This window comes from Cyprinodon tularosa, unplaced genomic scaffold (genome assembly GCF_016077235.1).
Source record: "Cyprinodon tularosa strain WSP-4 unplaced genomic scaffold, ASM1607723v1 ctg197, whole genome shotgun sequence".
Lineage (NCBI taxonomy): Eukaryota > Metazoa > Chordata > Actinopteri > Cyprinodontiformes > Cyprinodontidae > Cyprinodon > Cyprinodon tularosa.
Genome location: NW_024038720.1, coordinates 2,939,024 through 2,965,887, shown reverse-complemented (window position 1 = coordinate 2,965,887; position 26,864 = coordinate 2,939,024). Strand labels below are relative to the sequence as shown.

Sequence of the window (26,864 nt, the reverse complement as noted above, 5' to 3'; positions counted from 1 at the left end):
CCTTCTCAGTGACATAACACTTGCTCAGAAGAAACAAGGCTAGGATAGGTATTGCCTTCCTGTCATTATCAAGGAGATAGAGGTCAAAGGTCGTTTTGAGATGTGTCACTGGCCAGGCTGTGAAAAACCTCTGAAATTTGGCAACACCTGGACTGATTATTGTATATTATATTAAAATGTATATTCTATATTTAAAATATTTATGATGGAATATACATATATATGTATTTCATACATAGCAGTAAAGTTACAGCATCTGGTGACTTTTTTTCTAGTGATTTTATGATTGCAAAGCTGATTATGTAATTGCACAGAACACACACTGTCGCTAATGACGATTTATATCTGAGTTAAATGGTTACCATGATGTCTTTACTTGCATGGCAAGGTATATGGTTAATTCAACAGTAGTACCGGATCGGATATTGGCTCAGCCCATGTATCAGTATCGGGTAACTCAAAAAAAATATTGGTGCATATCTAGATGTTGAATCAAATAAAATGTATATTTTGATTACAGTGAAGGTTAACATTTAATGTTAACTGAATCCAATTGTAGGCAATTTTCGTGAAGAACAATAATTGATTTTTAAGCCTAGCCACAAACTAGTTGGTTGTTTTTAACCCCAGGTGGCTTGTTATACCCTTTTTTACCACTAGAGGCCAGTAACGCGCAAAGAAACTGAACTTCACTGAGTAACTTGAAACCATCTAAATTATTCTGGCAACCACTGCTTACGTAAAATATATATTTTATGGGATCCTAATTATTTATTTTGTTTTTAAAGTATCCCTCCAAATGTGTGATTATTCGGCACCAACAGATTTTAACATAAACAAGCCGTTTGAAGGATAAAGACGTGTGCGTAAAAAGAGCCAAATTAATGGTGTAGTGGAAATACGGCGAGCAAACTGCAGCTATATTGGTCTCTCCCGACGTGGTTCAGGCTGAAACGGTTTAACAGGCTGCCTGGGAATAAATCGGGCACCAAGCCTAGTGAAGAATGTGCAGTTTTTCAGAGGGGGCGGAGACAAGCTGCTTTCCATCCACAGCGAGCAAAGCGGCGACCACTGCGCGCCTCTCTAATTGAGTTAGTTAGAACCCCAATTACTGGAGGATTTGTTTTCCTTTCGCTTATAGATAATAGATAATGTGTGATCTAAATAATAATCTAGGTCGCCGGGTGTAAACGGACAGTGGGACTGGAACCAGAGGATGAGTGCGGCTCTCTAAAGCCAGCGGGAGGAAACGCAGCGGCTTTGCTTTTCTTGCGCGTCGTGACCTGGACCATCTACCGCTGGATGAGGCGATGAAAAGCGAACCTTAGGGTTTGTTCCCTCCGTTCACCTCCAGCCTACATAAAACCAAGTCTGATCTCCGCCTCATAACCTGCAGCGCAGCCTAGACCCTGAGTTTGTTACCAGTGCTGCGCGCCCCCCTCCTCTTTCTCTCCATGCTGTTAATAATAAAGTGTGCTGCTTAGGGTCCAGAGTCTCCAGAAATCACCATGAGGACCACCGAGGAGACCGAGGGCTTTGATGGCGAGGCCTCCAACACGTCCATGATCTCCGGGGCCAGCAGCCCGTACCAGCCCACCACAGAGCCCGTCCTTTCGCGCAACGTTTTAGGGGCGATACGATGCGACATGGAGTACCTCCGGTCTTACTTGGGGATTTTAAAGGCGGTGGAAGTGGTGAGTTCATGAACACATTAAGCTGCAATTCATGAGACTATGACGCACAGCATAAGCCACTGAAACTCATTAAGTTGGATAAAACATCCAGATTTCCAGGGAACTTGAAAAAAAAAGCACTGATTCAGTGTCATCCTTCATGCTAATTGGTTTATTTTCCACACATTAACTCAAAGTTGGTTTATGTAAGAATTATTGGTTTAATAGAGCATGCATAAATGGTGAGAACCAGCATCTGTATCACTAACCAATCAACATCCACATGTCATGTTTTCCAGCATCACAGCTTCCACATCACACTATTTTTGTGATTTTCTCCACAGTTTAGATGAACTCAGTTTAATATATTGTGCTGAGTTCAGTAATGAAACTACTTCCCAGTCGCTTAGTCATCTATTATGCTTTAATTACACCTCTGATATGAGATAAGAGGGAACATCAAAGTAAATCGAGCTTCCCCAAAGATCTGATAAAACTCAGCAATGGAGGAAATATCAATTTAGGCTGGTCTACTTCTCTTCTTCTGGTGCCAGACAACTCAATACAGCACTACACACTTGTGCACATCAAGTGTTTGTGTGTCCAGAACAGGAAACAGGGAGTAGTAATTACCTCAGTCAGTGTTTACATACAGCATAACCAAAGCATTGGCTCCGTCCTCTTTTGTTCACTTTTAGAGCTTGTCTTGCAGAAGAAAGAGGAATGTTTAAATGCTTTGGCATCTTGCTTGAGTGTTGAGAGGATTAAGAAGAAGCTCAGCTGTTGCACACACCTGCAATGTTTACCTTTGTGCATGTGGGAAGAGAGCATTCAAAGCCATCTGTCATCAATCTAAGAGAAGTTTAGCTTATTAAATAGATTCATACTCAAACAAGGCCTCACATTTTAACTCCGCTACAGAACAGTGTTTGTTGAATCAGTTTTGAATGATAGTTTTACCAATTCTTATAGGTAATGGCAGTTATATTGTGTTTCTTTTTTTTATATAATAACAAACGGGCTTAACTTTATGGTCATTGTGTATTGGCCAAAAACAGTTACTAACATCCTAACCTATAAAAAAAAAAAGTAGACATTTGGCAGAGTTTTTTTTATTTATTTTTTTTGTTCCAGAGATAATGTCAGTGTTAATTTATGCACTAAAAAAGAAAACTAATACTAGTGTCACTTACACTGAAGCTTATTTATAAGATTAAAGGTTGTGCCATTGTCTAGTTTTGGTTATAGAGGGATTTAACTTAGAGGTGCATAAGCGTTTTGTTGGCAAATCAAGCTTTCATTCATGAACAAATTTTTCTTTATATAAATATGTTTGATGAAGAGCCAAAAACAGCTTTAAGAGGATACCAGACTTTCGCTCTATCACTAACATGTTGAATTCTGCGGTTCTTGCGGCTCACGCTTGAGCAACCTGTAGTTGGAAAGCCGATGTTTTTAATCACATGCAGGCCCATCTTTGTTGGAGCATTTTCAAATCAGATGCAAATCAAAGACCCACCCATTGGTTACCTGGGTTAGTGATGTCTTTTATTTGGTGAGTTGTGTTCTTGCCAATCTGAATCATGATGGGACTGCTTATAGGATTTCCTTGGAATGAGTTTCACTGACTGGAAACTAAAACGACCATCCCTCAGTGTTGTTTTTCTCTTTTGTTAAAGATGGCTTCCCCCATCCCTCCTTCAATCCATCTGTTCTCTTTGTCTATAATTTGAACATCATGGTCGTCAAAGGTGTGTCCTTAGCTTGAGCTGCAGGTGCACTGCTCAAGTGTTAACATTTGAAGAGAAATGTACGCGGTTTTCAGAATCTTTTACAAACAGAAATGGAAATTTATCTGTGTATGCATTTGTTCTCCTGGTTTAGTAGCTTGTAGAAACACCTCTTGTTACATTTGAAGCTCCTGATCTTTTTTGGGTATGACTCAACCAGCTGTGCACATAAAAAGAATCAGACCTCCAATTCCTTTTAAGATAACGGCTAGAGCTCACATTGGGCAGAGCGCATCATTGTTTATGTCATACTTAAAGGTATGGGGAGGATTTTTGCAAATTTTTCAAAAGACCCGCCCTCTACACTTAAAAATAAAAAGTAAAACAGGCATAATGCTGTACCCGCTCTGAGAGGGAATGTCTATTAAACACCAGCGAGAGCGTGCAACAGCCCATTTCTCGTCGTGCACGCTCTGTTTAAAAATTGTTGTTTGCATCGTTCATACCATCTTTCTTTCCAAAAGAAGATTTGCATTTTTTCCAGTATGTCAGACTCACCACTGGTACACTGTAAGTGAAAATGGAGATGAACATGTAGGACAGCCTAATGTTAACATATCACCAGAATGATTGACAATTAGTAGGATCTTTTATTTTAATGATCCACCCGGAAGAAGAACATCCTCCACTATACCTTTAGGTAGAGGTGTGGGAATAAATCGATTGGCGATGTTTTGTGATTTTTCAGCTGCCCAATATAATATCGATTTTTCAGTTCCTATTATCGATAAAAAAAGAAAAAATTTTACCTAAACCAATGAGGAAAAGTGGGCTACCTCTGTAACGCTGTATCTGTAACTGAGGAAATTACAGTGGAAGACGTGGATTAACTCGAACCCCAAACAACATGGATACCAAAATAATTGCATTTTCAATATTTTCAATGTTTTTTTTTTTTATATATACATTTCATTTGCTAGCTGGTAATAATATTGCAATATAAAATAATATTGAAATATCTTGATAATACCGTATTATGATGCGTATCGTATCGCAACACCCATGCCACTACTAAACCCTATGCTGTTGGATTTAAACTAGGCTTTTACTGAACCATTGAAAACATGAATGTGCTCGGATATAATCTCTTCCATAGTTGTACTGGCTGTATTTAGTTCATAACACTAGTTATCTATATATTATATTTATCTATTAGTAAGATTCTGTTTATAATGGTATTCATCTCTATACTCATTCAGTAGGAAACCCATGTCCTGTATTTATGGAACCAATATTTGTCCTGCACTTGCTGCTATTGCACTTCTGGTTAGACCTAAACTGCATTCCGTTGCCTTGTACCTGTACCCGTGTAATGACAATGAAGTTGAATCTAATCTAATCTAATCTGTATGTTGAGGATCATTTTCCATTTAGCATCTAAAACTGTTTCTCTTGCAGTTCTGGCCAGAATTTTGCGCCATTTATTAACCTGTTAACTCTTAACTACCTTTCCTGTCCACACATAGTATTATATTGCCACCACTGTTTCATGGTGTTAAGGTTTCCACCACACATAGCATATTCATATGTAGGCGTAAAAGTCCTTTTTTTTATGTGTTTTATTCAATTATAAAAAAAATTGATGTTTAAGTTTTTATCTTAAAAAGATTTGAGAAAATTCAATGGATTTGAATACGTCCCAAAGCAGTGTTTATCCTGTTGCTATACTTTTCTTCGACTGGTTTTATTTGTGTCAGGGGCTTGTTTCGCTGCCATAATGGTTTTTGCAGCTGAGAAAGTCAAATTTGTCTTTCTCTGACAAGGAAAGGACCGATGAAAGCCTTCCAAGTTACACTCAGTATCTTTGAAGAGCCTTACCGGCTTCTAGCCAAACATTAATAGCTCCGCTGGCCTTTAATTTTAATATCCTATCCAAGGATGCAAGATAACCGTGTAAAGCTAAGATCTGACTGCATGTGATGAAATCTGAAACTGCGATTTGGTTAATAGTCCTTGAGTATTTGTTGTGAGGAGATAAGCTTTATTAAGTCACATAAAGAAGTTATTTCCATTAGCACAGAAAGAAAACTCCCCTATTTTCTAGGCATGGCAGAAGAAAGAGTTCTGCTTCGGGAATCATAAACTTGTCAACTTTTAACTGTTTTCACTGTGACCTGTGTGTGCTGGAAAGTCTCACCCATTCCTCCTTACAATGGCTCCCTCCTAATTACTTTTTGAAAGGAATTGTTTATTATAGTCCCTCTAAACTCAGGCCTTGTTTAATACCTCTTTGATATTGGCAATGATTTTATATTTCAACAAACAAAATAACCCAGAGTGACCTTGGATTTACTAAGCAGTGGAAGTATTCTGAGCACTTTTGTGATATAAACAAATTATTTGCATTGGTTATGACATAAATAACACAGAGATTAAATAAATTGGTAAAATAGATATACCTATTGAAATGCCTTACCCCAATATAACACACTTTTTTAAGTTTTTTCAAGGTATAAGGAAATAATAGCTGGAATGAAATACCAGATGAACTCATTAAAGCTCCATATAAGGATGATAATAGCTTCCTTTTATATTTGAAGCAAGGATAGTTGTTATCAGAAAATCTTCTGAGATCAAGATAAAGTAATTTATTTAATGCAGGCTTTGATTGCCTGACCGTAGGAAACCTTTGTTTATGTTAGATCATTGTTGATTCTGCTAAAGCTAAACTTTGCTTTTTTCAACAGTATATTTTTGGGGTTTATTTTAAAACCTCCAAATCTACATTTACAAAAAGGTTTCTGTTTTTTTAACATTGACATACACCCTAAGTAAGTTGAATGCACATTCAGTTGTGTTTAAATAGTGCATGTTAGTTAATGTGAAACAAGATTAATTACATTTTCTGAAATTTACTCCTGCAAAGACATAAAAAAGACTCTGTTTAATTGGGTTCATGCAGGGACTGACTCAGCTTACATAACGAGGGAAATGAAGGGTACCTTGGCACACTCGATGAGCAATCAAAACCCTTTGTTAATTATTGCGCTTCTTTCACTGAGGATTCTTTGAGCAAAGCTGTATGCAGCGTGCATGAAGCCAATAGGCCATCTGTGTTAATTTATAATGTGAATTTGAACCTGCTGGGCTGCAAATAAAGTGTTTTATGAAATAAATTCCCTTTTAGTTGAAACGCAACATGAATTTAAACTCTTTAACTATACAGACACAAATGCCCTCAGAAAAAAACAGCATAAATGCATTAATGGTTCCCTGTTAAAGTCCCTTGATGGGTGTTCAAACTGTTGTTTGTTCATTTAGTGGTTAAAGTGATCCCTGTTTGGTGTTGAATAATCCAGAGCATGCTTTATCCTCTCTAAGGGTCAGGAATTGTTTTCTACACGATCAAACTAGGACTGCTCAAATCAAAATTCTAATATTGATTATTTTAGTTGATGTTTGAGTCACAATGATTTGAAATATATTTAACTATCTGTTAAGCCTTCAAGAAGTTAAACAATTATTTTTCTTTCATTTTATTTACACACAGTTCACATAAACAATCCAGATAGAGCAAAATGGACACTAGATATGCTGGAATTTATTAATTTGGAGGATTCTAGATTTACCTATATGGAGAGGAAGTCGATGTCTCTTATTTAGAAGATTAAAGTTGCTGGAATTCTTACTGGTTTATTGTTTTTATAAAAAGTAATTGAAGGAATGTGAGCAGTACCTAAATGTTTGTTACAATGGATCAGTCTCCTGAAGAGAAGGAAGCACCTCTGACCCAGGAGGCATCACAGATGGAGAGCGTACCTGAAAAGTGGAATATAGTAAAATTTTCATTCCTTTTTTATGATTAATGTTGCATATCCCTGATCAAAATGGAGTTAAGTTTCTTTGAAAAACCAATTAAGCAGTTTTTGAGAGCTTAATGAGAAACCCACTCTATCATTGTTGCACAGCTTTTGTATGTGAGCATCTTTTCCCTTATAGTGCTGATAAAAATCCAGATCTGATTCTCCCTTTCTGTACAAACAGAAACTCATTCAGGGGGCAGCTGGCAGCAGCCCCAGGCTAAGCCACCCGAGGTAGTGGGCCATATTGCCTGTGAAAAAACTGTCAATGCACTAAAGTCCCTGGTTCTCTAGTTTTAACTGCAAACAGACTCACAGCTAAGATAATCAACCTGTCTTCATGAACTCCGAAGCAGCTGAGACGAATGAAGTGAGATGCTTACATACATAGCAGCCCCCCCATCAACCTATCAGCTCTTCCATAAATTAATACATGGACTGAACCTGACCCAGGCTGATCAGAGGCGCCTCCCAGTGGGATGTAACCGGACTAAGGCATGTCTCTGTTGGTAACAGGTTTGCCTTTGTCTTTGTGCTCCGACTGGGACGATAAGCACGTATCGGCCTCGTGTCCCTTCTAAAACCCCTCAGGGCCTTACATTGATCCAATTGAACTTCCCGCCAAGCCTGGTGGCAAAACAGACCACACTGAATATATTGTGTGAGACTTTATCTACATCTGTTAAAGTATCATTCTGACAAATTCTGATTCCAGTTTGTGGACGTTTTTATTCTGTGGGTGTAGATAAACTATTTCCAATCAGAGAGACTGCTTTAACCAATGTTTGAGAAAAAATAATAATAACACTAGATAGTCACTACAGTTCATAGAAACACAGTGCGTTCACATCAACATTGTCAGGAAGCTGTCTCAAAACATCTCAGTGGCACGATAGACGCAGGTAAAGAAAATTTAAACTATAAATAATGTTTTAATTTAACAGCTGAAGCAGAATATTCAGAGAACTGTAAACAGACGGGTTCAATGGAGGTGCAGCGTATAATGGTGTTTAGCTTGCAGAGTTAGAGCTGTGCACAACAGATGGTGTGTAAGAAGAGGATCAGCATCCAATGCACATCTAGTGTGTTTAATCCTAAAGCTTACTGCATGCCTTCAAGTAGAGGAGGAAAGAAGAACAGAGCTGGTAAATCCTGAATGATCCTGAATTTATACAGATGATTAAAAACAAAGGGCATATCTGGGAGGGTTGAGATGAAATACATTACATTAATATTCACAGATATATTATAGTTTGCCTCCTGGACACCTGCTACAAAGAGACCTTGTGGAAGCAATATACTTTCCTCTTGAGACATGACATCATCTTTCAGCCAAAGCAGCCCTCCACTTTCTTTTTTTTTTGCGCTTATGTTTCAGTCACAGATGGGTCCCCGTCCAACTCTGCACACAGCTTCAGGCACCAATAGATGTCCTGAAAAAAACTTTACTCTATCCAGTGTTGGCTGAGGGCCTTAGTTGTACTTTATCTATGTCACTGATAGACATGTTGTCTCTGGTGCTTATTATGAGGGGAAGATATCAGTAATGTACAGGAGTCTCCAACAAGGCAGATATCTTTGTTCAGGGCTAAGGCTAAGGCCAGGTTTAAGAAAAGGAGAAAATGGTCGGGGTCTGTTGTTTGGCTGTCATGGGATTAAATTAGCTTGAAGGAAATCAGCTGGTCTCTCTTCCTTTCTTGTCAAAGCGATGTGCTGCATTTTGTACGGTTTTCCATACAAACTATGTCATGCTAAAAAGAATTTTGTATGTTCAATAGGTTAGTTTTTAAAAATGTATTTCAGAAACAGACTTCTGAAATTAAAATAATGAATATAAGCTCTTTTAAAATTATGTGACCTGTGTCTCTATTTTATTTATTAAATTTTTATTTGTTTAGATTTTAGGCTATATAAAGGTTCTGAACAAATGAGCGCTGCATGGACGCTATAAATGGTATTTAAACAAATTATTTCACTGAGAGCTGTAACAGTCAATCAATGCCATATCCACCTGGAGAGACTCACACAGAGAAAGTTTTATTTACATGAAGGAAATACGTTCTTTGGCGCTCAGGCCCCGGCAGAAGACTCGATCATCCCTTGGATGAGTAACCTAGGAAAAGGATTAGAGTAGTCATCCCCCTGGGGCTCAGACGCTAGAACTGGAATAAGCCAGAAGATGAGTGGGACCAACAACAGCCCGAGAGTGAGGGAAGAGATGGGGCGGAGGTGGGTGAAAGTTTGCTGGCGTGAAGGAGAGAGAAGCTAGGCCAGGAGCTAAATGAAGGGGATCTTGAAGGATGATTGGCTTCGAAGGAGGTGCGGTCCCAACAGTGATTGGCTGAAGCTTGACATGGGGCGTCAGTAGGTGCTGATAAGAATCTTTCAAATTGCATTTTTCTTTTAAGCTTCATGTTCATATCTGTAGGTCATTCATAAAAATAGCGAGGAAGAGATAAAATAGGCCACACCTGCATTCCTGCCCAAATCTTACCTTCATCTAAAGTCCATGTTCTAGAGGTTATGAGGAAGCAGAGAGTTTGACCTACAAACTGATCAAAAATGGATAGAATAAGGATTGAATTGTGGTCAAAATCTCTCCTTCACACTGAGACCAACATCCCGCCGCACTCTAACCTTACTTTTTAAACTTTGTTGCTTGAAAGATAATTTTGGAGTAACTGTTGCTGTTATAAATGTACATATACTTTTCTAACCTTTAACCTAATTTATCTGTAGGTTAAAGTATGACCAAACAGTCTTCAAAGTAGTGGATTTCTATGATTAATTCCTTTCCTTTTACCCCTGCGTTTTAATGAGATTTCTGTTTTTGGTGACTTACATTGCCATGGTAACTCAAAATACAATAGAAGTAAAAGCACCCAGCTGGAGATTGAGCCTGATATCTTTAGTGTGTGTGTGTCGGGTGGGGGACCTTTTAGTTCAGGCTGCATTAACGTCTGTTGAACAACATATAAAGATATAAAGAGTCCAGTTTAGAGTGAATAACTGGTGCTGCCATGCAATACATAGTGCCTTCTATGCCTCCCTGCTTTACTATAGCAGGCCCGATAAAGAGAAAGGTACTGAGGCAATGGATAAATATGAGGTTATTTGCAGATGGTCAACAAAGAGCCATTATCTTTTTGGGTGTAGTTATTCCTACTATTGGTAATTTCCTTTTTAAATGTTTCAGTTTGATAAATTTTTCTATATTTAATGAAATTATTATTATATATTATAAAAAAGGTACCGGTATTGGTAAAATTATGAAGCTGACAGGTAAAAGAATCAATCTTTAAAAGAAAGCGAGACCAGAATCATTGAACATCTCCTAAAATGAGATGTGTGTGTTGTGGAGTATATGTGGATGCACTATATTCTCCTTCATGCATTGCAGTGAAGTTTTATTTAATTGGAAAAAAACATGTAGAAAGTGAATGCAAAATATAAGACCTGTAATGATATTTAAGATTATGAAGTCTACCTGAGGATTTGTGTACTAAGTATAAGTGAAATACATGGTCCGATCCTTTCTGTCCTGCTAAATCAGTGATAATATATTTTGTGATTTCTGAATATTTTTTTCAAGCAACAATTACATTCAGGGATAAATAAGTTCCCAACCAAAGAGACCAAATTCTCTAAAAATCTGAAGTATATGAGGAATAGAGGTTGGTTCTTTATCAATAAATAATTATGTCAACCCCATATAATGAAATTTGATGAATAATATTTTAAAACTTAAAGGATCTGACATGCTTTTAATTTATTTTATTTTATTTATTTATTTTTTTAAACAGTGTCCTGTTTGGCAATGTGGCAATAAGAATAATTGTCTTGATGCCAAAAGGAGCCCAACAGATTTTACTTTCACAAGTGTAGCAGTATGGCAATTGCCATATAGCTCGACTTGTTTCATGCATAGAAATTGCTTTATTATAACTACACAGGGAGTTTTACAGTTTATATGGACACTGCAATGTAAATAGAGCAGAAAAACAGAAGAAGAAAAGGAAAAAAGAAAGAGAAAAGATGAAAGAAAGAAGAGAAAGGAGACAATGACAAAACATTTTCAGTCTGCTTCATCACCTGTAACGAGATGAAAAAAGAACAGCACAACCAAAACACATGGTACGAGACATACAATAAATCAACACCTTTAATCTATCGCTTTTAATTTTTTAAGCCATTGGTTCTAAAAATAATGCAAACAATTGAACTTTAAGGACATTCTTGGCGGCATGAATGTGATACTGGAAACTGTAGAGAGGTTATGTTGCCACTTAAGAACCACGGCTAAAGGATCTTTATTTATTATCTTGAATTTATTGTTTGGAGAATTTATTGGGCGCCATACTGCCAGAAAGCTGCAGAAACAGTCAACACAGAAAATCTGTCATTTATTCCCGAACCTTTGCTGGCTGATGTCACAGAGTTTGGTTTGGGATTTTATGATTCTTTAACAGAGCTGAATTAAAGGTATATACTGAGTTTTTAAGCTCATTGGACTCATTCAATAAACTTCAGTTCAAAATGTCATGCAATTAGATTGATCAAAGCTGAGTTGCTTTGTTGTTCATTTATATGTAATTATAGAGCATATTTACCTTTTTTCCATTGGAACAACCTTAACCCTTTAAAGCCTGACCCAAGAATAAAACAAAACAGAAAATAACCTTTTTTTTGGTTTGAATTCCTTATTTGCCCTTCTAACAAAATATGTAAAGAAAAAACAGAAATACATTTTTGATATTAATAATTTATTACTATGCGATAAGTCAAGATTATTTTTTGTGTAGTCTTTTACTGGCTGTTATCAGGTATATCTGATTGTGTACAATAGGATTTTGAGCAAAGTTTTTACCATTAAATTATGCAAAAGGTGTCAGATGCAAAACATTTCAGAAACCATACGTATCAAATACGATACATTTGGCATTATAGGGTTAAATTGAAACAAGTTTGAAAAACACAACTTTAAACAGTTGTTTAATACCGGTATAATGTTTTTACCTCTGACGTGTCCCAAAATCCACAGAATATCAGTGTTTTGGATATAAATGTGCTTTTTAAAATTTTTTTAAATCAAAGGTTGAGAATAGAAAAAGAGAATCAGTCCACATTCTGATTGTCTTATCTGTACATTTCCCCAATGCACTTGTTCTATAGTGTTGTTGTCAAGACCACACCAACCGAGACCAATGAGTGCAGAGACAAGACCAAAACATTTAGAAGCTGAAGTTAAGACCATAGGTCTTTGTTTTTTAGGTTCAGTTTGAAGGAACATATGATGCCATGTCCTTTACAGGTTTTCCCATTTTTACTTTTATGATAAAAAGGACAGCAGCGTTTTTTTTTTTTTGCAACTAGAATCAAAACATAAATCTATGTGCAGAGCTGGGGAAAACGTTCTCCTTTTTGGCAAATCAGGCCAAATGCATAATGGTTATTAAAACTTGTAAATAAGTGAGGGTCATTTAAAGGAACTGTTCTCCCTTTTTCCCCAGAACACCTTCAACATACGTGTGCGTTTTGTTTCACTTCTTTCTGAGAAGTGAAATTTTCATATTTTCACTCTATTATTTCTGTGCTTGGATTACATTTAAAATGTTTATTTAATCCCACCTTGTGACACTAACATATATTATGTAGGATTTCTTGGTTCTGCCCCTCACTGGTTGCTTGATTGTTCTTTTATAAGCTTCTGTTATGTCTCTTGTTTTTTTTTAAGCCAATCTTTAAGTTATGTGTCTTTTTTGGGACTCTAGAAAGCTTAGAAACTCCTGCAGAGCAGAACTGCTTTTCCATTTTGTGGTTTGTTGATGGGATCTGGCTGCAGTCAGGCATCAAGCTCACAGCAGACAAGCTTATGGCCATTTTAGTCTTTTTATAGGACATGGCAGCTTGGGATTCCACTGCATTCACATCCAACTGTGACCATCATACTTATAAAAAGCATAACGTCAAAATAATGTGCTTCTAAGTTTGTCTTTCTGTTGATTGTCTGCAGGTCCTGGCTCTCATCGGCTTCATCTGCATAGAGACCATCATGATGTGTTCTCCCTGTGGAGGTGTCTACTTCTTCGAGTTTGTCAGCTGCAGTGCCTTCGTGGTGACAGGAGTTCTTCTCCTGATCTTCTGCCTTAACCTCCACATCAAGGTTCCCCAGGTCAACTGGAACCTCACGGTATGTAGAAAGAGGGGAAAGTACTGCAGTGTCTGAGGAAGTCTGAGGTCGGAAGGCTGCTACAAACTCCACAAGAACAGAGATACTTTTTTTTTCTCAAGGAGGCAAAAACAAAAACCCTTTGGCCTTCAATTATTCACTTTCAAGAAGAAGCTAACGCGTCACTGAAGATGTATCAGAAAAGGGGAGGGTAAGGGGAAACAGAGCTGGTCGGAGCATAGAACAGGCGGACAGGCGGAGAGCTGAAAGTAGAGGAGCAGACAGGAAGAACAGCTTGTGTGTGCTCTGAGGCTAATTGGAAATACCCATCTAAATCCAGTCCAACTCCAGTACAGCAGTCTGACACCTGGGAGAAAAAGGTTTGCTTAGAGGTTGTGTTGACAACAACCTCCCAAGACAGGACTGAGAGAAAAAAATGATGTCATTCGCTGCAGGAGCGCGAAAAAAGGTCTCAATCTTTGGGTCGTATGTAGCAGCCTTTTGGTTGCATAGTTACATTATTTGACATTTCAAAAATATTTATTTTCCAGTAACTCATTCTAGTCGGATACAAAGTTGTTTTCTGAAAGATTAGCGTGTCCTGTTGGAATTTTATTTGTTACATTGTTGTTTCACTCTTTGTTTTTGCTCAATTTGTCAGTAAATAAAGACCTTTGTGTATATTTACAATAAAAACGGAGGAATGATACTGTATATGTGCCTACTACGGCTAAGCCAGTTCACATATCATAGTGAAGTGTGGAAACAATGAAGAAAAGTCAGACATCCAGTGTGTAAATAAGCACAAAAAAAAAAGATTTCAAAAGGGAAAAGACTCGAGCAGGGCTGGGAATACAAAATGATCCTTGGTGTTTACTGAAGGCGTTCAGATGTAGCTTCAAAGTTAATGGATGCGTGAGTAAATATCCTCAGTGATGATTCTATACTATAATTAGTCTATACAGTTAAAGTACAGATTATTAATTTTTACTGCAATGATGTAGCAGAACTGTGTAACAAGCGTCGTTAAAGGGGCTAAAGACAATAAGTTAAAAAACAGGATAATGGTAGTATGCACAGGTAAAATAAATAAAAGGAGGAAGGCTGCTTCTAATAGTTCAATAGCCTAATTGGCTGTGTTGCGTGTTTTGTTAATTGGCCCACTTCCCTCTAAGTCTTTTATCATGAACAGAGGAGAAAAAGGCTGCACTCATTTCACTGCTTTGCCGTTTCGTACCCATATTTAGCCATCTACTAACCGTCTGTAAGCTGCTAATATTTTAATAGACGATGTTAGCTTAATCTCTCCTGCATGTTTACTTCTTCACTGTTGCAGATAAAAAAAAGCTTTATTCACCATTTTATATCCCCCTCAAACATCAGAGCGGTCAGACTCTGCTCATCGTGTTTCAGGGCTTATCTGCATCCGTTCGAATAATGCTTGTGGTTTTGCCTTTTCCGTTTTTTTATTCTTCTCTGGACATACTTTCCATGTCACCAGAGTTTTAAACTTTCAGCAGCAGCTCACTGTTTTCCTTCTCTGCCCTGGCCGTTCTGGTGAACCACTGTGGGCAGGGGAGGGGCTAAGTATCAGTGTGTGTCTGCAGCACTACTGTATGAATGCTGCAAGCCAAGTGGAAAAAATGTTAGTGACCCAGTTTGTATTGATTTGGCCCAAATCAGGATCTTTAAAAAAAAACACAAAGCATATATTTTTTACTGTTGATTTAATTATAATATTGTTTATTTTGACTACCCTAAAGCAAACAGGCATTTTAAAGTATGCATGGGAGAAACTGCACTACTTACGCTCTACTTCTATGCAGAATCAATATAATTTGTCTTGCATTTATTAAGACAGTAAAGCTTGATTCTCACAGCAAGTCATTATTCCTGAGAGCCTACAGTTTGACGACTTGCTATGTCAGCTGTAAGCAAATGAGCTGGTTGGAGTTCTCCTGCAGATCCTGGTAGGGTTCCTGTATTTGCCTACACACCAGCATTTGCATGTGCAATGTATATGTGTGTGTGTGTGTGTGCATGTGCATTTTTTACACAGGGGTGTAGCTAAACTGTCTTGAGCTGTATTTCCAGGGGCCACACAGCTTACAGTGAATATCATGGCGATGTAGTTTAGTCTGACGTCCAAACCCGACCACAGATATCAGAGGCTTCATGGTTTTCCTCCGGCAGTGTTCAACCTCAAACATGAAGAGAAGGTGGGCTCTGGCTTCTGCTTTTTTTGGGGAGAACTGTACACCAAAAAACTTTTAGAGACTTTAAGAGGCCAGACTCAATTAAAAAGGGCTGATTTTGTATTTTTTAACCCAACACATTAAACCATTACTTTATTTATGATTGGAAATCCTCATGTTGAGATGTTTTCTTTGTCTCAATTTAATACAAGGCAGATGAAGTCATTGTTTTGATCAAGAACGCAGCAAATAGTTTCTAGACATGTTATCAACATGAATTGTGTCTTATGTTACTTTAAAGACCTCATTTTGAAGTGGGCTGAGTTTTTTTGGCTCCATGAAACCATTTGTTAATGCAAAAGGTCTTTTTTTTTGCCCGAGAAGCATAAAAACAAATTCAGCACAGCAGTTTATTCTGTTTATCAGAGACTTTTATGTAGGTGTTACTTTTCATTTTCCACAACTACTGTTATGTCACACAAATCGCAATCCCCGGTTTCTCTTCAGAGTGTCTCCTCAGCCTCATGCTGAGAATATCTGCAAAGTTCAAAGCTGGCTCAGCCATTTCACTACAAATGGACACCGACAGTGAACCCTTTGGTTCTGCTTCCTTGTTTTTCCAACTGTGACCCGAGCAGCAGCCCTCTGTGGGGCTGAGCTGTTCAATGATTTGGATATGGATTTAAATGTGCTGAGAGAATTTATTGTTTCGATTGATTCGTTGTGTCTTTGGTAGCAAAGAGGTTGGTGGGCCTTGAATAAACTCCCACATCTTCCATAAGGACATGCATTGAATGCTGGGACTGTTGTGAAGTTATTCGCTAATTACAAGCTCGAGAACAGAGGTCAGCCTTTCAAAACGCCCGATGCACTAGTTGTCTAGGTCATAGCCTAATAAGAGCATCAGAAAGAGATTAGAAAAAGAAAAGAGGGGATACAGAGAGGCGGTGGGGTTGCTTTTTGTCTCTTTTAAAAAGAGGGCAGCAGACTGGATAGTTTGGCTGTTTGCCTTATATAATCTGGTTGTTTATTCTGAGAACACAGCTTCTAATCAAACTTAATGCATGACTGAACTTTCAGACTGATGGTCACGCCACAATGCAGTAGTTATTTAGTATCAAGACCAGTTTTTTAGAAAGGATTTTTTTTTTATCTAATTTGTGATTTTATATATTAATTTACATTGACATGCAAACCAGAATGATAATTTGAATCCGAGTTCCTTTTATTTTGAATGACATAAATTGACATAAAAATCCCTATTTTTAAAGTAGTAATTTGAAGCTGCTGCTGCAGCAGACAGACTTCATGCTAGAGAACTTGAGTATATTTATGCCATTCCTCAATCACATGCGCATAGCACACTGCATACCACAAGGGTATTAAGGCGATGTCTTCTGCGTGAACTTTGCATTGAGATGATTGGTAGAACCCTGGACTGCTGGATCACATTTTAGCCCAAAGCACAAGCCATGTAGTCCTGCATGAGGATCATGGACTGCATCAAGTGCACTGAGTTTTAAAATCATTGGGAAAACATTGAACATGTGGTGTTAATCCTTAACTTGTACATACCAGATATATCCCTGCCCAAGCCAAACACAGAGTATTTCTATATCTATTTGTGTATGATACAGTTTGATCATATTTAAATGTAATTTTTTTTATAGATCCTGTCACCTTGTCTGGATAAGTACACAAACAAATAATACAGGGCTGATTTTGTATTTTATATCCAATTATCTAAAAAAAAAAAAAAAAAAAAAAAAAAAAAATATATATATATATATATATATATATATATATATATATATATATATATATATATATATATATATATATATATATATATATATATATATACACTATATTGCCAAAAGTATTTGCTCACCTGCCTTGACTCACATATGAGCTTAAGTGACATCCCGTTCCTAATCCATAGGGTTCAATATGACGTCGGTCCACCCTTTGCAGCTAGAACAGCTTCAACTCTTCTGGGAAGGCTGTCCACAAGGTTTAGGAGTGTGTTTATGGGAATTTTTGACCATTCTTCCAGAAGCGCATTTGTGAGGTCGCACACTGATGTTGGACGAGAAGGCCTGGCTCTCAGTCTCCGCTCTAATTCATCCCAAAGGTGTTCTATCGGGTTGAGGTCAGGACTCTGTGCAGGCCAGTCAAGTTCATCCACACCAGACTCTGTCATCCATGTCTTTATGGACCTTGCTTTGTGCACTGGTGCACAGTCATGTTGGAAGAGGAAGGGGCCAGCTCCAAACTGTTCCCACAAAGTTGGGAGCATGGAATTGTCCAAAATGTCTTGGTATGCTGAAGCATTCAGAGTTCCTTTCACTGGAACTAAGGGGCCAAGCCCAGCTCCTGAAAAACAACCCCACACCATAATCCCCCCTCCACCAAACTTTACACTTGGCACAATGCAGTCAGACAAGTACCGTTCTCCTGGCAACCGCCAAACCCAGACCCGTCCATCAGATTGCCAGATGGAGAAGCGCGATTCGTCACTCCAGAGAACGCGTCTCCACTGCTCTAGAGTCCAGTGGCGGCGTGCTTTACACCACCGCATCCGACGCTTTGCATTGCACTTGGTGATGTATGGCTTGGATGCAGCTGCTCGACCATGGAAACCCATTCCATGAAGCTCTCTGCGCACTGTTCTTGAGCTAATCTGAAGGCCACATGAAGTTTGGAGGTCTGTAGTGATTGACTCTGCAGAAAGTTGGCGACCTCTTCGCACTATGCGCTTCAGCATCCGCTGACCCCGCTCCGTCAGTTTACGTGGCCTACCACTTCGTGGCTGAGTTGCTGTCGTTCCCAAACACTTCCATTTTCTTATAATACAGCTGACAGTTGACTGTGGAATATTTAGGAGCGAGGAAATTTCACGACTGGATTTGTTGCACAGGTGGCATCCTATCACAGTTCCACGCTGGAATTCACTGAGCTCCTGAGAGCGACCCATTCTTTCACAAATGTTTGTAAAAACAGTCTGCATGCCTAGGTGCTTGAATTTATACACCTGTGGCCATGGAAGTGATTGGAACACCTGATTCCAATAATTTGGATGGGTGAGCAAATACTTTTGGCAATATAGTGTATATATATATATATATACACTCACCGGCCACTATATTAGGTGCCCCATGCTAGTAACGGGTTGGACCCCCTTTTGCCTTCAGAACTGCCTCAATTCTTCGTGGCATAGATTCAACAAGGTGCTGGAAGCATTCCTCAGGGAGTTTGGTCCATATTGACATGATGGCATCACACAGTTGCCGCAGATTTGTCGGCTGCACATCCATGATGCAAATCTCCCGTTCCACCACATCCCAAAGATGCTCTATTGGATTGAGATCTGGTGACTGTGGAGACCATTTGAGTACAGTGAACTCATTGTCATGTTCAAGAAACCAGTCTGAGATGATTCCAGCTTTATGACATGGCACATTATCCTGCTGAAAGTAGCCATCAGAAGTTGGGTACATTGTGGCCATAAAGGGATGGACATGGTCAGCAACAATACTCAGGTAGGCTGTGGCGTTGCAACGATGCTCAATTGGTACCAAGGGGCCTAAAGAGTGCCAAGAAAATATTCCCCACACCATAACACCACCACCACCAGCCTGAACCGTTGATACAAGGCAGGATGGATCCATGCTTTCATGTTGTAGACGCCAAATTCTGACCCTACCATCCGAAAGTTGCAGCAGAAATCGAGACTCATCAGACCAGGCAACGTTTTTCCAATCTTCTATTGTCCAATTTCGATGAGCTTGTGCAAATTGTAGCCTCAGTTTCCTGTTCTTAGCTGAAAGGAGTGGCACCCGGTGTGGTCTTCTGCTGCTGTAGCCCATCTGCCTCAAAGTTTGACGTACTGTGCGTTCAGAGATGCTCTTCTGCCCACCTTGGTTGTAACGGGTGGTTATTTGAGTCACTGTTGCCCTTCTATCAGCTCGAACCAGTCTGGCCATTCTCCTCTGACCTCTGGCATCAACAAGGCATTTCCGCCCACAGAACTGCCGCTCACTGGATGTTTTTTCTTTTTCGGACCATTCTCTGTAAACCCTAGAGATGGTTGTGCGTGAAAATCCCAGTAGATCAGCAGTTTCTGAAATACTCAGACCAGCCCTTCTGGCACCAACAATCATGCCACATTCAAAGTCACTCAAATCACCTTTCTTCCCCATACTGATGCTCGGTTTGAACTGCAGGAGATTGTCTTGACCATGTCTACATGCCTAAATGCACTGAGTTGCCGCCATGTGATTGGCTGCTTAGAAATTAAGTGTTAACGAGCAGTTGGACAGGTGTACCTAATAAAGTGGCCGGTGAGTGTATATATATATATACAACATGCAGATAAGTAAGTTCTAAATGACAAAATAAATCTCAAAAATTGAACTTTGTGGCTTTTTAAACCCCTTAGCTCAGTAAATTTTAATCTATGGTTCCTAAACTGGGTCTATAGTCAAACCATTGAATTCTTTAGTTTTTAAATAATTTTTATTAACTGTAGGCTAATCCAGTCCACAACTAATCATTGAAAACACTCTAGATAAAAAAAAAAAAAAAAAAGCTGATTAGATCCCCATAAAAAGCTGTGAAATAGGCATCAGCTGCCATCATTCACATCCGTTGTTTTATGATTTGACACCATTAAATCAAACATGAGTCTATTTGGACCAGGACCAGGAAATGCAGCTTTTTGTTCAATAACATTCTGATAAAAATAAAAATAAAAAAATTCACCTGGATATTAAAATCCCTATTACGAATATCTGTTTTGATTAATTCTGTCCGAATTTTAACAAGTGGTTTAATCATTTTTATTTACCGATCAATAACAACAATAAAAACCTTATTTGTAGTTTATTTCTAATTCTCCACAACCTTGCTGTCCAAGATCCACACAGATGGTTGCTTTTCGTACTTTGAATGCTTTCTTTAAATAAACGGCTCTGACCAGCAAAGGGTTCTGGTTCTAGTTATTTCTAACATCAATTGTTAATCTGTCAGCAGTCCAGACCAGAGACCACTTTTCACATGTCGTATTTACTTTACATGAAGTAGAATCCAATAAAAGCTGTCCTGGTTTGGACAGCTGAAGTCCACCACCCAGGTAGACCAAAGGCAAGAGCAAACTTTCATCATGTTGCTTTTTGGCCCTGCATGGCTGGCAGTAACTGTCAGGAGAATAGATTTCATAACCAGGGCTCTGCTGCTGCCGTTTGGGTTTCCATAGTTACACTTTAGCGAGTATTTCCACTTTCAGACCTGAGAGCAGAGCAGTCACATTCAGTGACAGGGAGCTGCTAACAAGCTCTGCAGGAAAAACGGGCGGTTCCTTTTTTCCTATCAGTCAGGTGTGTCCTACAACACCTCAGCTAACCAGAGCCATCCTTCCTTTTTAATCCTTTTAAAGGTCCTGAAAGGTTCACTAGGAGTAAAACAGGAAGATCTGTCAATGTGTTTTAGGTTTTTCTTATATCTCTTACAGTTGATATTGTTTTTGGGAAAACATCACATTGCATCAAAGTCCAAAAAGCACATCATAAAGTCAGCTAGGATATTTTCAGACCAGTAACACAAGCTTTAACACATTATTCATACCTACTGGTTTTTCACATTGTTCACCTTCAAACCATTAATATTGATCAAGCTTTAGAGATATTAGGATGAAATAATCAGAACAGGGAAGCATCAGTAAGCAGCAAATTTCCTACTCCTGATTCAACTGGATATAGATCTCTATTTGAATTAAAGCTTAAAATGCTTCATTTTATTGCAGCTTTAATTGTGTAATTTGGATTTTCGTTCAACTGGAAGGATAAACGCTACTCTGGTCTCAAGTTTTTTCCAGGTTTTCTTCCAAACTTACTGTGTATTTATTTCTTTATCTGCCTTTTATCTACTCTTATGCTCTTTTTCTCTATTCCTGCAAAAAAAAAAAAAAACTATCCCAATATAGTAAGAAAAGCCCCAAATTAAGATTCAAATGTAAAGAAAATATAAATAATGTTAAAAATACCAGTATATAGAAACTATAAAAAAAAAACATACAGCAGTAGTACAGATAAATCGAAAAAATATCTTTTGTGTAGATATGATGTGGTATATATGTTAAATATTAGGCAGTACTTAAATCTACATTTCTCCATGTGTTGTTTTGGTTTGCAAACATCCACACTACAATTAGCCTTTTTTTTTTAATTAAATCTTAATAATCACCCTCACCCTGCTCATGCTTGCCTCACATAAACACACATCTTTGTTCTGCAGCCGAACAGTTATGAGAGTAAATACAGTCTAAGAGGAGCATATTTTATCAATAAACCTGCAATAAGAAGTAATGCAAAATTCCACTGCATTTCATCTAGATGTGTTCAATAACAGAAGAGCTGCAGTGATGAGAAAAAAAGATTTCAAACTAAAGGAAAATTTAAACAAATAATGAGATACAATATAATAAAAAGGATATATGGAAATGTAAATTGATAGACTCTGTGTCTGCGCCTTGAAGTTTCTCTCTCCGGTTCTTTTTCCTGAAAAGAGATCACTGGGACAAACTCTTTAAATAACACTTCATAAATTATATGTATTAAATAACCATGAGTCATGAAAACATTTTATGATAGAAATTGTAATTTTATTAAGATCAGAGAAGTTGCTTAGAGTTACAGAAGGCAGTTGCATACCCCTGGGCTTACTTCTCAGGCAGTGGCCCAGATTAACAGTTAAAGAGGCATTTTACAGCAAACAAGTTAGCAGATGAGGAGACATCCATGGCTCCAGCCTTATCAAAATATTACACTTCGTTCTTAGCTGAAGGACACCGCTCTCATTCTATTCTCAAATCTTTGCCACATACAGAAAGATGATTATAACTGTATATCCGGACAGAGGAACTGTCTTAATTAGATTAACTGTTGGATAAAACATCAGTTCTGACACAAAACAGGCAGCTAATATTAAGGTGTAATAAACTCACACATCATCAGTGATAATTATCCTGACAGTAATTAACAACACCTACTGAAAACCATGTATTATATGTATTAGAGTATTTTTGTTGATAAGTGTTATACTGTCCATTTTTATTATAAGGAGATTACTGGTATTATTAATATTATTTAGTATTATTAAGAAATAATAATGAGGATGTTGAGCTATAGTAAAAACATTGTTGCATTTTGTTTTACAAAAAATAATCAAGATATTATTGAGTATTATTAATAATTATATATAATTATATATATATAGTTTTTGCTAAACTCCTTTTATAACTAAACTATATTTACAAAAATACAAAAACAATTCAACATTATCTTATGTTACATTTTTTTAAAAAGACAAAAATATTATTTCAAAGCAGTGATAAATGGCTTTTTCTGCATACATGCTTCACGAAAACTTTTCCCACACCAATATGACTATTTAAGGTGAAAAAAAGTGAGAAGTATTGTCAGATACAAAAAAAAAAAAAAAGAAAACATGCTAAAAGTCACTTCAAAATTTCTTAGAGGTTATAGGACAGTTTGATGAACCAGCTTGTGCTGCTCAAGCTGGTTCTGTTTAAAACGTGATTTTCACCTGATGGAGCACAAACACTGGCAGGCAAATATTTAGGAAGCTTTTTGTTGTTGAACCGGTTAGACTAGAAAGGTGTGTGTGTGGGTGGGGTGGGGGGGTGGGGGGGGAGTGTGAGTTGAAGAAGGTCAAAGGTCTCTGTTATAACTCGGGTGCCATGCCATGTGTCGAAATATTGATTACTGATTAAACAGCTGATCAGTAGAGCGTTTCTAGATTCCCCCCTCCCTCCTCAGGTTTATGGACTCATGTGTGACCAAGACTGCAGTCACTGTGTGGGACTTTGCTATTGTTTAAGCCTCATGTGTCATATTAGAGACCTTGTCTGCAATGATTAAAATCATGCATCGGATCACGAGGGACTCTGGGTGCCATTCGTTTAACCATTTTCTGACTGAACATGGCAGAGAAGCAGTAAAACAGGGGTGTTTCTTTTAAAAGCCTTGTGGTGTAAAGAGGCGGGGGGTGGATATATGTGCAAAGAGGGTGTGTGTGTAAGATGAGATGTTAGATGGCTCGTTTCTTTAATGTTTGGCTGGTTCTTTTGTGTTTGCATGGCCATAGTTAGGACCCAGGAAGCTGATTGGTCGGTTTGACGGTTGGACGTAGACTTTGTTTAGTGAAGAACGACATCCAGGATGTGTTTCTGTGGTCGATGTGAGTTCAATTAGAGACAAAGTTTGCCAAATGTTTGTCAGTTCAAGTAGGAAATGATTTATCAGGACCTAAACAGGACTGTTCGTTTTATAGGAACCATTCTTTTCTAAAAGATTTCTTTTGGTGCATTAAAAAGTATATTTGTTGTAACAGGTAAAAAAAAAATAATCATCTGGTGGAAGGTGGCTTTTTCTCCCGAAACACCACCAGAAAGTACAAAGACAGCAAGGACAAACAACCACACACAGATGACCAAGGGCAATTTAGAAAAACCCATTTGCATAGTCATGTTATTTTAGACTGTGGGAGGAAATCAGACCCTCTGGAGAAAATCCAACTATCCACAGTGAGAACATAAAAATTCCCTGTTTGAGGAAACACCTCAAACCCAGGATGTTCTTCGGACAGACAATATTAGAGGTTTTAATCTCTAAAAGAAAATAGAATAGAAAATATTAGAATAGAAAATCAGAATAAAATGGAATAGAATATAAAATAATAGAAATTAAAAGAAAATAGAATAGAAAATCATAGAATAGAATACCAATTTTACAAGATACAGCACAAATGAGTGGACCGTCTCCCACACTGACCTTGGCAGTAATTCTTATATAACCTCTGTATATTTTAAAGTGGTCTGTTTATTCAGCAGACTGTCTGTCAGTCTCTAAGCAACTATAATAAAAAGCAGAACACACTATTGGAACTCTTATGCTGTCATACAACAGTAGGTGCTGTTTGTATAATATAAAGCCGTTCTGGACATTAATACAAAATATTGGTCTATTTTGGCCACAAAATCTTAAAAGTTCAAGAAGCAAATCCCTGGCTTCCTCTTTCTGCCGACAAGCGAATAATCAAACATCTCATTTGCTGCCATTTTGAAGCTCTGTGGCCTGGCGCATCCCAAACCTGCTACCAGGGCAACCTTCATGGAAGTGTGTTATTAGATGATGAGAAGGAGAGATGTATGAAATATAAAACCCATAAATGTCATCGAAGCGTGCTCATTATCATCCCAAGTTTATTCTTGGCGCACTGGACTTGGAACCCAACAAGAGACAAGAACAGTGGGCTAGTTTTATGGTTCTCTGAGTTAATGTTTTTAATGCCTGACAGTGATGAGTTGCCGGTTCTTTGACACAACCTACAGGAAGGAAAATAAACAAATACCTTTCACAAAGGAAAACAGAGCTTCGTACAAACAAGGAAAATCTTAAATGTTAATTAAATTATAATAATATAATGTAATGGATGTATTTTACATCCATTTTTTCTATGAATGATCTCAATGGATCCTAACAGATGGGGCTGTTGCTGTATTTGTGTCTTCCTGCAGGATCTAGTTAACACCGCTGCCAGCACCTTTTTCTTCTTCCTCTCTTCCCTCGTTCTGGCCTGCATCAACCACAACACTGGAGCTGAAATAGCAGCAGTGGTAAGTTTCTGGTCTGCTTAAACAGATATGTTTCAAAAACAAGAGTTTTGTCCTTAGAAATGTCTCATTTTATTACTGGGAATCTTCTCTGCAACAGATTTTAGATTGTTGGGTTGCTGACAGGTTTGCAGAAGCAAACTTAAGGAACTCCTTTATTAAACTAGTTAATTAGTTTTAAATTTAAACTCAGACATTGTTCTCCTACTTCCTGTTCCTACTTGTATGCAGACCTTTGGCTTCCTGGTGACAGGTGTGTATGGCCTTAACACCTTCCTGGCAGTACGGAGGTGGCGCCGCGGCAATGGGTGTCAGGGGGCCGCTCAGACCAGCGAGTACATTCGAGCGCGCACAGCATCTCGAGGAGAAATGGAGGCTCGACCCGAGCTCGCATGAGACCTGGCAAAAAGAAGGCGACTGACTGACATGGACGCAAAAGAAATTAATGGAGTTTTGGACCTCGACAGCTCTCACACCAAAGCAGGATTCCTTTCACAACCAGAGAGTCAATCAGTAGCCATTGAGAGTCCTGAAAGGCTGGATCGGGACTAAAGGTGTAAACCGACAAGGAAACCATCCTCCACTTCATTGTCACTAAAAAAGCACTGTGGTGACATTAGCCGAGGTTTTGCCTTTCACTGTGATTGGAGTTTTACATGTTTCCTACAGTCCTCCAGGTTTCTGTGACGTATGGACGAGGGATAGACAGTAGCTCTATCAGCAATCGTCTCTTTATCGATCCTTTATCCTACAGCCTCTACCTGTCCTGGTAGCAGAAAGACATCTCAAATGTCTCTGACTGTTGCTAGCATGAAATCAGTGAACTATTTACCATCAGCAGCCAGTAGGAAGGTCAGTTTTTATGATTGATGAGAAACATTTGACTGTCACTGAAAAAAATTCTATATTATATGTTTTAACTTTATTCCTAGACAACCAAAAATCTTAGATATCAAGCTTGCCTTGGTTTTATTAACTTCTAGCAGGGCTTTTTTGTTGTTGTTTTTGTTGTGATAGTACATAATAATGACCTTATTTTATCCCATTATCTCAGCACCCTATCAAGATCTCTGATTCAAATGATTATGTTATACTTGTTACTTCCATTCAATATATTGTTTCAGCTGCAAGTTCAAGCAAGTTCTGCAACATATTTGGCCCCTAAATGAGTATTTTAGATCAGTCTCCTCAGGCAGTAAAGTGTATCTCAGGTACAGACAGTTTTTATTGTAGTTGTAATACACATAATGCATCTAAATATGAATCACAGGTTGCCTCAACCAGAACGCTGTGTCTCTTCATGTTGTCTGTTAGAAAGCTTAAGCAGACTGGGCGCAAAGCAGTTAACATTCCTGAAATGTTTTGTTTTTTTAATGGTTCCTCTGGTGATAACAAAGTGTATCTGGAGAAGTAGTATTATCTTTGCTTCTAAGGATAAAGGAGGTCTTTTTTTATTGAATATACATCCTAATTGGACTAAATGTCCATAAAGTTTAGAACTTTTTCCAAACCGACTCAATGGCTCCATCTGCTGGTTTTTATT

The 26,864-nt window shown here is 38.1% G+C and overlaps 1 protein-coding gene across 2 annotated transcripts; it reads left to right on the top strand.

Annotated features, from left to right (window-relative positions):
- The first annotated feature begins 1,014 nt into the window (after nt 1-1,014).
- On the top strand, nt 1,015-26,456 carry cmtm4 (CKLF-like MARVEL transmembrane domain containing 4). Of its 2 annotated transcripts, none has more exons than XM_038283800.1 (5): nt 1,015-1,329; nt 1,485-1,694; nt 13,277-13,453; nt 25,226-25,324; nt 25,553-26,456. In XM_038283800.1, exons 2-5 carry the CDS (start codon nt 1,509-1,511, stop codon nt 25,715-25,717), a joined length of 627 nt encoding a protein of 208 aa, XP_038139728.1. In that variant the 5' UTR covers nt 1,015-1,329; nt 1,485-1,508; the 3' UTR covers nt 25,718-26,456. The 2 variants fall into 2 exon arrangements, with proteins under 2 accessions (XP_038139728.1, XP_038139727.1); XM_038283799.1 differs by having other exon boundaries at nt 1,015-1,369.
- The last annotated feature ends 408 nt before the right edge of the window (nt 26,457-26,864 follow it).

Excerpts from the sequence above, each read along its gene's own strand:
- cmtm4 (XM_038283800.1), top strand. The coding sequence starts at position 1,509 with ATGAGGACCACCGAGGAGACCGAGGGCTTTGATGGCGAGGCCTCCAAC. Across the intron at positions 13,454-25,225 it reads AGGTCAACTGGAACCTCACG|GATCTAGTTAACACCGCTGC; the intron begins GTATGTAGAAAG and ends GTCTTCCTGCAG. Across the intron at positions 25,325-25,552 it reads GAGCTGAAATAGCAGCAGTG|ACCTTTGGCTTCCTGGTGAC; the intron begins GTAAGTTTCTGG and ends ACTTGTATGCAG.